This window comes from Haliotis rubra, unplaced genomic scaffold, assembly GCF_003918875.1.
Source record: "Haliotis rubra isolate DU_JTF1 unplaced genomic scaffold, ASM391887v1 Scf1327, whole genome shotgun sequence".
Taxonomy (NCBI): Eukaryota; Metazoa; Mollusca; class Gastropoda; order Lepetellida; family Haliotidae; genus Haliotis; species Haliotis rubra.
In genome coordinates this window covers 163,238-175,946 of record NW_025765256.1, presented here as the reverse complement: position 1 = coordinate 175,946, position 12,709 = coordinate 163,238, and the positions used below count along the sequence as shown (strand labels likewise).

Sequence of the window (12,709 nt, the reverse complement as noted above, 5' to 3'; positions counted from 1 at the left end):
AAATAGGTTTCACACATTGTACCCACGTGGGGATTCGAACCCGGGTCTTCGGCGCGACGAGCCAACGCTTTAACCATTAGGCTACCCCACCGCCCCGACTGAGTCAGATATACATCACGCCTACAGTATTGTTTTACCATCTTGTAACTCTGTCAAGTTATACGACACTTCAATCATACAGAAAGTTATAAAAAATACCTTTTATCTAAATTGTGATAGTCTGAAGGATCCTAGAATATACGTGAAGTTGGTAATACCAGGGCGTAAAACCGACCATATTTATTTTACAGTCATGAAGTAAACACGAGTTATTTAGTGTGAATCATTGTTATTTCTTATGTGAAGCCACCAAGCAAGATAAATAAGACGCTCACAGACAACAACATTGAATTGTTTTAATAATAATGATAATAATACTTTATTTGCCAGAAAGGGTATTTATTGTACATCAGATGCTGTGATACATAAAGGCAATAAATAGAGCATGCAACAATATTAGAATACAAAACAACACATGTACGCTATGACATGACACACACACAAGTATCTTGGTTTAGAATTGCGATGCTGGCTGGAAGAAATGAGTTTGATGCCCTGCTAGTTCTGAACAATGGCGTTTGGACGCGGCGTCCGGAAGGTAGAAGTTTATATTCATTATGAAGAAAGCCTTGAATAACAGTTTTGTAATATAAGACAAATGTGGAAGAATTGACATCAAAAGATTTGAGTTTCCGCTAAGAGTACATGCTTTGTTAGCATTTTTGTAGATTCTGTCGGTGTTCGCAGTAAAACCGGGCTTTCATCAATGATGGTGCCGCAATATCTGATAGCCTTTCTTAAGCGACATATGAAACTAAATGTTTTTATGACTGATTTTAAATATGAACACAGGAAATATTTTATGATGTTAAACGACATTTTTATTTCACAGATATATGGCGGCGGTCTGTAAATAATAGAGTCTGGACCAGACAATCCAGTGATTAACAGCATGAGCATCGATCTGCGCAATTGGGAACCGATGACATGTGCCCACCAAATCAGCGAGCCTGACCACCCGATCCCGTTAGTCGCCTCTTAAGACAAGCATGGGTTGCTGAAGATCACGATTCTAACCAGGATCTTCACGGGTACATGTGTAACATGTAATATCATATGTAATAAGGTAACAGCCATATGTTGACAAAATAAACCATATGAAAAATACACAGATTATCAGTTCACTCCTGTGTATTACTGTCTAGTGATGTCGATGTATTGTTTGGTTTACGTATTCCCGTAGTCAGGATCTGAAAATACATGAAATAACAGTAGTACATTCAGTGTGTCTCATTATTATCGTCAAGAATGTGCCAAGTCAAATTATAACACAGTAAACAATACACTCTACATTAGAACAGATCAGAAAGCCAAGGTGTCAGTTTGAGACTGTTCTTGTGTACAATTTATTATATTTAACTTTGTTTTTGTTTTCAAAATATAGCTTACCTCAAGGTTGAGCGCCGCTGTTCTGGTATGGAGATGCGCTGATGGACTCGTATGGTACTGGAGGCGTCTCTGTCATGTTTTCGTAGGTACTTGTCTCTGATTTGGCCACGACTGAAACCACGATACGCATTTCCAAATAACAGTTCATGTTGTATTCCATTCCAAACACAACGATAGATATAATACTTGAAATACTCTACTTTACTTATGACTGAGTGCTATAATAATGTAACACTGTATCCATCTACCGTTTGTATTCTCATACACCTTCAGCTGTGTGTAATGTTGTCTTTCCGAACCCTCTGTATCCACGCTTGAGGGGCCTAGCTGGACTGTTGATGTGATCTGTAACAAATCAATATAAACACATAAAAATTCGAAAAGTACGACTATCTTGTGATCAACTCGATATCTGACCATAAATGTTGAACCTACCTAGGAGGAATATCCTATGTTTTCATTTTCTTCAAATTCAGGGCTTCTAGTGCTACAAAAGTGAATGAGATATGTCATGGATCTCATAATGGAAACGCATACTTATTTTATTTGATATTAATATCTGATTATAAATTACATTTTAAGTATTTTAAAGCCAATTCTTTCAAAACGGACGATTTATCAATCTGGTGTACCTTTTGGGGAAGCATTTTCTGAAAAGAAGACAATCCATATATAGTTCAACGAAAAACACACACCGCACATGATGACTCATGCAATCTGGAAATTGTTGGTTACTGATGCAAAGGAACCATGAATCATGTGAAACGGTTATGACAGACATGCTGCTTAGCATCAACTGCATTTATATGTATTTATTGTTTGTGCATACAGTACCAGGTTCACAGATAACTTTCACGTCCACCATCGTGATCAATTAAATTCACGTTGAAATATAACATCACGGCACACTACTTCTTGCCAATGAGATTTAACAACATACCTTTCATGACGTTTCCAAACCTGAACCCTTCCTATAGAGGACAGCCAGAACTAGTCCTCCAATCAGTAAGGTAAGAAGTAGGGTTCCCCTATTGCGGTTCCTGCTATTGCACCTGTCATGTTACAATCGGCTTTGATTGGTTGTCGGTTTGTGGGACCTGCGGTGTAAAATGAGTTTTACATGAATCATATACGTACTCGATAATTTCTGATAATCAATTAATTATTGACTTAGTCCCAAGCTTTGTGTTGTCCCGGTTACAAAGTTTGACATAGGTATCATTTACATCAATAATACAGCTTCTAAATTGCCAATCTATTAATGACAAGCATGGCCAGACACTTCAGGGATCTCGAATATCAGAAAGGATTGATCATCCATACATGTTTCAATGAGAAGGGAGTATCCTTTGTACCTGTCAGTCCTTCCAGAAGCAGTTAACGGTACTCACAGCTGACGTTGAATGTCCTGGCATCAGTGTAGTTGTATCCACCATACTGCCACGCCCCCAGACACTGACACTGTTGACCATTCTGACTCCTGCTGACAGTAAAGGAGAGAGTAGATGTCCTGGTCTGACCACTGTCACTGACCGATGCTGATCCAGTGCCAGGACAGGACCATGTGATTGTGTAGCTAGAGGATTTCCTCCTGTCACCGAGCAGCTGATTGTCTGTGGGTCTCCTTCAAACATCAGAGCCGGAAACTGTGTGATGGAGGGAGGGACACGTGGGGATCTTAAACAAATATGGTTTAACCATGAAAAACAGAACATGAAGTGTACATGTAACAGCGAGGACCATGAATATATCTGGGTTGTTTCACGAGATCGATGGATTTAAAGCCTGGTCTTACCACCGTTTCCGGTGATCCAGTCATATCATTTTCACTGCTATGTTACCTCTAATGCCCTGTGGAATCCGTTACACTGGATAATCAAAGTTTGATATTAACGTTTTACATTAACGCTAGTGATCGCTTAAGACAATTATACACCACACGAATGTGTAGTAACACCATCTTGATATGGCAGTCAGCTTGCAAATACAATTAAATACATCAGTGGCATACGCTTATAGTGCAAAGTAGAAAACTGAAAAAATACCCCCAGAAACTGGCATAGGCATTATGATGTCCAGGAAGTATTTACACGATGGAAATGCTTTGCGTTATGAATAAAATCCCTCGAAACACTCCTGAACTTACATTTGACATCCAGTGACACAGAACCAGTCTTAGCTGTCGATGTTATGGTGTTTCTGACTTGACACCTCACACTTGTCTTGCCTTTGTTTGGCCTGAAGATAAGAGTCTGGGACCACCAAGTAGAAGATTCTGCTACAGGTCCTGTGCTGCCACCTACGGGTGTTCCATCACTGTAGTCCCAGGTGAAGGTCAGGTTGGGGTAACCGGTGGTACCACAGGTCAAAGTGATATTTATGTTCTCTAAAGTTACATTGTTCTCTGGCATTGTTACATCAACCTGCTCTGGTCCAACTGGAATACAGTTCAAGTATATAATTACTGTGGTGTTTGTTAAACTGTATCTGCTTATATAGAGAATCTTGCATACGTCTGACAGATACATGTTCACATCAGTTCAAGTATATAATTACGGTGTTGTTTGTTAAACTGTATCTGCTTATATACAGAATCTTGCATACGTCTGACAGATACATGTTCAGATCAGTTCAAGTATATAATTACTGTGGTGTTTGTTAAACTGTATCTGCTTATATACAGAATCTTGCATACGTCTGACAAATACATGTTCAGATCAGTTCAAGCATATAATTACTGTGTTGTTTGTTAAACTGTATCTGCTTATATACAGAATCTTGCATACGTCTGACAGATACATGTTCAGATCAGTTCAAGTATATAATTACTGTGGTGTTTGTTAAACTGTATCTGCTTATATACAGTTCAAGCATATAATTACTGTGTTGTTTGTTATACTGTATCTGCTTATATACAGTTCAAGCATATAATTACTGTGTTGTTTTTTATACTGTATCTGCTTATATACAGTTCAAGTACATAATTACTGTGTTGTTGTTATAATTGTATCTGCTTATATACAGTTCCAGTATATAATTACTGTGTTGTTTGTTATACTGTATCTGCTTATATACAGTTCAAGTATATAATTACTGTGTTGTTTGTTATACTGTATCTGCTTATATACAGTTCAAGTACATAATTACTGTGTTGTTTGTTATACTGTATCTGCTTATATACAGTTCAAGTATATAATTACTGTGTTGTTTGTTATACTGTATCTGCTTATATACAGTTCAAGCATATAATTACTGTCTTGTCTGTTATACTGTATCTGTTATATACAGAATCTTGCATACGTCTGACAGATACATGTTCAGATCAGTTCAAGTATATAATTACTGTGGTGTTTGTTAAACTGTATCTGCTTATATACAGAATCTTGCATACGTCTGACAGATACATGTTCAGATCAGTTCAAGTATATAATTACTGTGGTGTTTGTTAAACTGTATCTGCTTATATACAGAATCTTGCATACGTCTGACAAATACATGTTCAGATCAGTTCAAGTATATAATTACTGTGGTGTTTGTTAAACTGTATCTGCTTATATACAGAATCTTGCATACGTCTGACAGATACATGTTCAGATCAGTTCAAGTATATAATTACTGTGTTGTTTGTTAAACTGTGTCTGCTTATATACAGAATCTTGCATACGTCTGACAGATACATGTTCACATCAGTTCAAGTATATAATTACTGTGTTGTTTGTTAAACTGTGTCTGCTTATATACAGAATCTTGCATACGTCTGACAGATACATGTTCACATCAGTTCAAGTATATAATTACTGTGTTGTTTGTTAAACTGTATCTGCTTATATACAGAATCTTGCATACGTCTGACAGATACATGTTCAGATCAGTTCAAGCATATAATTACTGTGGTGTTTGTTAAACTGTATCTGCTTATATACAGTTCAAGTATATAATTACTGTGTTGTTTGTTATACTGTATCTGCTTATATACAGTTCAAGTATATAATTACTATGTTGTTTTTTATACTGTATCTGCTTATATACAGTTCAAGTACATAATTACTGTGTTGTTGTTATACTGTATCTGCTTATATACAGTTCAAGTATATAATTACTGTGTTGTTTGTTATACTGTATCTGCTTATATACAGTTCAAGTATATAATTACTGTGTTGTTTGTTATACTGTATCTGCTTATATACAGTTCAAGTATATAATTACTGTGTTGTTTGTTATACTGTATCTGCTTATATACAGTTCAAGTATATAATTACTGTGTTGTTTGTTATACTGTATCTGCTTATATACAGTTCAAGTATATAATTACTGTGTTGTCTGTTATACTGTATCTGCTTTATATACAGAATCTTGCATACGTCTGACAGATACATGTTCAGATCAGTTCAAGCATATAATTACTGTGGTGTTTGTTAAACTGTATCTGCTTATATACAGAATCTTGCATACGTCTGACAGATACATGTTCAGATCAGTTCAAGTATATAATTACTGTGGTGTTTGTTAAACTGTGTCTGCTTATATACAGAATCTTGCATACGTCTGACAGATACATGTTCACATCAGTTCAAGTATATAATTACTGTGTTGTTTGTTAAACTGTGTCTGCTTATATACAGAATCTTGCATACGTCTGACAGATACATGTTCAGATCAGTTCAAAGTATATAATTACTGTGTTGTTTGTTAAACTGTATCTGCTTATATACAGAATCTTGCATACGTCTGACAGATACATGTTCAGATCAGTTCAAGTATATAATTACTGTGGTGTTTGTTAAACTGTATCTGCTTATATACAGTTCAAGTATATAATTACTGTGTTGTTTGTTATACTGTATCTGCTTATATACAGTTCAAGTATATAATTACTGTGTTGTTTTTTATACTGTATCTGCTTATATACAGTTCAAGTACATAATTACTGTGTTGTTTGTTATACTGTATCTGCTTATATACAGTTCCAGTATATAATTACTGTGTTGTTTGTTACATACTGTATCTGCTTATATACAGTTCAAGTATATAATTACTGTGTTGTTTGTTATACTGTATCTGCTTATATACAGTTCAAGTATATAATTACTGTGTTGTTTGTTATACTGTATCTGCTTATATACAGTTCAAGTATATAATTACTGTGTTGTTTGTTATACTGTATCTGCTTATATACAGTTCAAGTATATAATTACTGTGTTGTCTGTTATACTGTATCTGCTTATATACAGAATCTTGCATACGTCTGACAGATACATGTTCAGATCAGTTCAAGTATATAATTACTGTGGTGTTTGTTAAACTGTATCTGCTTATATACAGAATCTTGCATACGTCTGACAGATACATGTTCAGATCAGTTCAAGTATATAATTACTGTGTTGTTTGTTAAACTGTGTCTGCTTTTTTATATACAGAGATCTTGCATACGTCTGACAGATACATGTTCACATCAGTTCAAGTATATAATTACTGTGTTGTTTGTTAAACTGTGTCTGCTTATATACAGAATCTTGCATACGTCTGACAGATACATGTTCAGATCAGTTCAAGTATATAATTACTGTGTTGTTTGTTAAACTGTATCTGCTTATATACAGAATCTTGCATACGTCTGACAGATACATGTTCAGATCAGCAATACCGTTATTCTGTTTCTCTGCATCAAACACCAACGTGTCGTTCTGAAATATGCGGACTTGTTGCAATCATTCACAGTGGATCTGAAGACTTTACTTACTTTATACATTGCCTTGACAGATACAAGACTGTTGACACCAAAACCTGTATATTTCATACCTGACACGCTACATCTGATTGATACCTGATTACTTAAACCAAACATGTAGTGAGGCTCTGTTGAGTGAGTGAGTGAGTGAGTTGGGTTTAACGATGCTGTTAGCAATATTCCAGCAATATCACAGCAGGGGCACACCAGAAATTTGAGGCTCAGTTGAAGATGGCATTTCATACCTGACACGCTACTTTCAAAACATTTGATTGATACCTGATTACTTAAACAAAACCAGCAGTTGGCTCTGTTATAAGATGGCATCTCATATTCAGCGTTTCTCTCTCTTGGATTGAGTCATCGTACGCCCAAACAATGTCTACACCAAATCTCTAGTGTGGATCTGTGACTCTGTGTCTTCTCACATCAAACCTTCCTTGTAGCTCTCTTACACCTAAACTCCAGTGTGGCTCTGTTACACTGTGTCTACTTCCACCAAACCTCCAGTGTGGCTCTGTTACACTGTGTCTACTTACACCAAGATTCCAGTGTGGCTCTGTTACACTGTGTCTTCGTACACCAAACCTCAAGTCTGGCTCCTGCTAGACTGTGTGTCTACACACACCAAACCTCCAGTGTGGCTCTGTTAGGCTGTGTTTACTTACACCAAACCCCCAGTGTGGCTCTGTTACACTGTGTCTACTGACACCAAACCCCCAGTGTGGCTCTGTTACACTGTGTCCTACTGACACCAAAACCCCAGTGTGGCTCTGTTACACTGTGTCTACTTCCACCAAACCTCCAGTACGGCTCTGTTAGGCTGTGTTTGCTTACACCAAACCCCCAGTGTGGCTCTGTTACACTGTGTCTACTGACACCAAACCCCCAGTGTGGCCCTGTTACACTGTGTCTACTGACACCAAACCCCCAGTGTGGCTCTGTTACACTGTGTCAAATTACACCAAACCTCCAGTGTGGCTCTGTTAGGCTGTGTCTACTGGACACCAAACCCCCAGTGTGGCTCTGTTACACTGTGTCTAATTACACCAAACCCCCAGTGTGGCTCTGTTACACTGTGTCTACTTACACCAAACCTCCAGTGTGGCTCTGTTAGGCTGTGTTTACTTACACCAAACCTCCAGTGTGGCTCTGTTACACTGTGTCTAGTCCACCAAACCTCAGTGTGGCTCTGTTAGGCTGTGTCTACTTACACCAAACCCCCAGTGTGGCTCTGTTAGACTGTGTCTACTGACACCAAACCCCCAGTGTGGCTCTGTTACACTGTGTCTACTGACACCAAACCCCCAGTGTGACCCTGTTACACTGTGTCTACTGACACCAAACCCCCAGTGTGGCTCTGTTACACTGTGTCTAATTACACCAAACCTCCAGTACGGCTCTCTTTTTAGGCTGTGTCTACTGACACCAAACCCCCAGTGTGGCTCTGTTACACTGTGTCTAATTTCACCAAACCCCAGTGTGGCTCTGTTACACTGTGTCTACTGACACCACACTTCCAGTGTGGCCCTGTTAGACTGTGTTTACCACACCAAACCTCCAGTGTTGCTCTGTTAGACTGCGGGGATGTCTGACCGTTGATGTTTTCAGATTGACAGCGAAAGCTCCTGTCCTGGTCACTTCTTCTGACAGTGAATGTGACGGAGCTTGTTGTCTCTCACCAGGACACCAGATGTCGTCTCTGTGCTGACTGTAGGTGTCGTTCCTGGTGGCAAGGCCAGCCAGGTGACAGTAGAAAGTGGGGAAACTGGCTGAGGTCACGCAGGTCAAGGTTAGAGTTTGACAAACTTCCTGTCCAATCTTCACATTATCAGACTTGATGTTTGTGAGTGTCACAGAGCGGACCAGGACTGTAAAAACGGAAGACGCATGAAACTTTTACTTTAAATAGTTTTTTGACACATGCCGCTATTTCAGGGTCATATTCCAAACAGTGGATAATATTATGTAGTAAACACATATTATAGCAACTTCAGAATTTGTTATACTCAGTGGCAAAAGTTATTGTAACATGGATGTTTTCACCAGTAGTCTTGTGAAAGTGTTTTCTTTAATTTGAAACAGAGACAGAGGGCGAAACAGTGGTCGGAGGAACGCATCCAAACATCTGTTGTTCGAATTGTACGAAATTAGAACGTGGGTATTCGAGCATTGCGGAGCGAAGTTCACTTATAAAGGCCAGACAGCTTTTCATTTCCACTCAGTGGGGTCTTAAGACTCGCAGAAGCCAGGAAAACGCCTCGGAACATTTGTCTTTCCATGGAACACAATTTCTTTCGCTAGTAAACGTGTAACATTGATTCGGTGTGTTATTTGGAGTATATAACTCAATTCGACCATTCAACTCAACGTTGTAAGTAGGAAAGCTTTCTCTTTCAATTTCTCGTGTCGTCATTTGTATAATAGAATAGGACAATCTGTCGTGTTTTCACGTCAGAGATTTGAATACAAAATGTACATACACATATCTAATCTATACTACTCATGCAGCCGATAGCACTCTACCACAGTTGGATTTCTCCTGATTGCACAAGGATGAGTAGTATAAGGGCCTTTATAGGGTCAAAATCTATTTTTAGAATAGGCCCCTGGTAACAGGTTATATTTAGACTATGAGTCATGTCAACACCTGCTGTGTCTATTTTTAGAAGAGTCTATATTTAGACCATGACTCATGTTGGACATGGGTTTTCCCACAACCTATTTTTTAGACTCTGGTATATAAGCCCCACCAAACAGCTTCATGTCATACTCAGTCTCTGAAGTCATTAGTGGATATACATTCAAGTGATTTCACACATTGTGGATATACCAGAGTGCATTTCTCATTGAATTATACTGTGTACACTGGATTACTAAACAGACTTGGATTATACTGTCTACTGGATATATATTTTCATCAGCCTTTCAACTACACATCAACAGAACATCAAGGTAAGTTACCCTTCACATTTATGGAAACATACTAACATCTGAATAGGGAATTGAAACAACTTACCTCATGTGAACCATAGGAAATCCCTTAGCACAAGCTTCACACATAGATCAAGTCCAGCAGGTGTATCCAATATTGAGAATATATTCAACAACCTTTTTTCCCAGCATGTCTAGATGTTTTGATGGGTTGGGACAAATAACCCATTCATGTGAAGTAACAGGTGTGACATGACTGTACTCCACAATGAATGAATCATTTGCCCACCCTTGGGCACCTTTATTTACACAAACACCATATGAACAAAGTTAACAATATATACACAAAGATAACAAATTAAACATAATACAAAACTAATACTAACTAACACTACAAAAACCTAATATTCTCTAATAACTATCTCTAAAATGTCCAATAAGGACTCTTCATGTTGAAGAGCCCGTATTCCACTCTCCACTTCCCGCCTTCTCCATTCTATATGGGCCTGGATGACTTCTGTTAGACTGAACAAAAAATAAGGAACAAAATAAGATAAAAAATCCTGTATATGATAATAATACATTTTACTTCAGATAGTAATAACTTCAATGTATCTAATATACACTTACGAGGGAGGAGGTGGGGCAGGATGCCCCCCTCAGTGGTGACGTCACTGGTGTTGGTAGCGTCACTGGTGATGGATGGGGTAGCAGGCATGTCCACCCTATGATGACACAGTCATCATCACTGAAAATGAGAACAATATACCTAAATTAACACAAAATGGTTAAAGGTCATAATCGCACACACACACACACACACACACACACACACACACACACCCCAAACATTTTTTGTGTGATTTATTTTAACTCGTTTACATCATGTATTACATGCATTAGTATTAAATCATTTTCAAATTAATATTACTTACTCCACAGAAGTGCTCATGCCCTCAACAGCTTCCACAAGAAGACTGTCATCAAAGTCACTGAAAGAGTAACAAAATGACATTAGTGAAAAAAAATGAGCCTATTGTTTATCAGAAATTGTGTTTTACATCATTACCAATGATTAACTGAATACTTGTAAAAATAAAATATAACTGTTTTATAGCATACTTACTCTGTATCCCAATCCATGATGTTAGGGGAGACTGGGGAAAATTCCTCAATCATGTCTTGGCTGAAATTCCATAATGAAAAATGATTTTAGGACTGACATTTTACACTAGTCTTAGTGTCATAAGGATTCATGTGAAATGATAGTCAGAAAACATTTTGTGACAATGAAATTACTTTCACAATAATTATCAAAATGTAACATAGAAAAAAGAGAAATACTTACAGTTCCAAAAATTCTTCTGCCATTTTTTTCTGGTTAGGTGGAATGGTTAGGTTTTCAGTGACGTGGAATGAGCCAGGGGTGAAGTGTGTAGGAATGGGGACCCGGGGTTTTAAATAGGGAATATAGGCACAAAGAACTTCGAGTACCAAACCCTGGAACTTTCCATCAATGACCTGTATTTTGTTTTTAAGATCAAATTGAGGAAATGGTGACCTTAAAAATGACCCACATTTTTTAGGTCACCATTTCCTCAATTGACCTATAAAAACAAAATACAGGTCATTGATGGAAAATTCCACTAGTTTCACAAAGAGACTCCTAAGGTTAGAATACCGACATTGGACAAATGTACCACCCTATGTTAGCGTCCTTCATTTCTTCAGTACTAACAATAGGCCAGGTGTTTCTGTAGTCACCTGGAAAACATTTGGTTGTGCTCTCAACGTTTCTAATAATAAAACGAAGAAACAGCATCTAGATACAAAAAAAACAACAACAAAAAATTACATTTATATGTAGTGACAATATTTACTTTATTTCTTGTTATTACAGTTACAATAAAATAGTTGTTGAGTCATTGAAAACAATTAATAACACAAAAACAAAAAATAATAATACTGATAACCATGCCTGAATCATAATTAAGAACCAACAAGACAGATACAAATAATAATCATTATTATGTGATTACATAGTATGTGATGAATTATGGTAAAACATCTCCGATCTCGAGTCACTTTGTATAAATATAGTTCATAATCTCGTATTCGAGTCATGGTCTACATCAAACACATCTTGTACTATGTGTGGATATAATAAACATGTCAATGTTAAATATAGATGACGATGGTGTTAAAAATCATAATCATCAGTTCATACATATCAGTATGATACCGCAAACATGTCAATGTAAACATACATACGTGATCTGTCCCATCATCGACATGAAAATCATGAACGGTAAACTCACAAATTATTGTCCTCCGTATGATCCCATCAACATATTGAACATGCCCATCACGATATAGAATAATCCATTACACAAATTCCACACATTTCGTATTGTGTCATCCATGGACATGAATTTCCCTCCATTTCTAAGATCAGACAAAGAAACGCCACGCACGCGGGTTCATTAGACAAGAGTTACGGCCCTTACCTGTCTCAGTCTTAAAACCGCTTCTGCCAAACCGGTTTCAGTCAAACTTCTT

At 37.4% G+C, this 12,709-nt stretch overlaps 2 protein-coding genes across 3 annotated transcripts in view; both read right to left on the bottom strand.

The window, feature by feature from the left end:
• Positions 1-1,257: 1,257 nt before the first annotated feature.
• Positions 1,258-12,709, bottom strand: part of LOC124267634 (mucin-5AC-like) — a 155,047-nt gene continuing 143,595 nt past the window's right edge. Inside the window, exons 5-11 of one of the 2 annotated variants that reach the window (XR_006896074.1) lie at positions 8,768-9,087; positions 3,635-3,925; positions 2,880-3,165; positions 1,924-2,585; positions 1,737-1,833; positions 1,489-1,599; positions 1,258-1,289 (exon numbers count right to left, since the gene is read on the bottom strand). The gene's annotated coding sequence lies outside the window, so the exon portion shown is untranslated. The remainder of the gene's footprint in view (positions 1,290-1,488; positions 1,600-1,736; positions 1,834-1,923; positions 2,586-2,879; positions 3,166-3,634; positions 3,926-8,767; positions 9,088-12,709) is intronic. The other variant, XR_006896075.1, reaches the window with a different exon arrangement.
• Positions 10,520-12,090, bottom strand: LOC124267637. The gene is made up of 4 exons (XM_046702601.1): positions 11,277-12,090; positions 11,086-11,142; positions 10,781-10,898; positions 10,520-10,675 (listed from the first exon to the last, which is right to left on the bottom strand). Exons 1-4 carry the CDS (start codon positions 11,327-11,329, stop codon positions 10,598-10,600), a joined length of 306 nt encoding a protein of 101 aa, XP_046558557.1. The 5' UTR covers positions 11,330-12,090; the 3' UTR covers positions 10,520-10,597.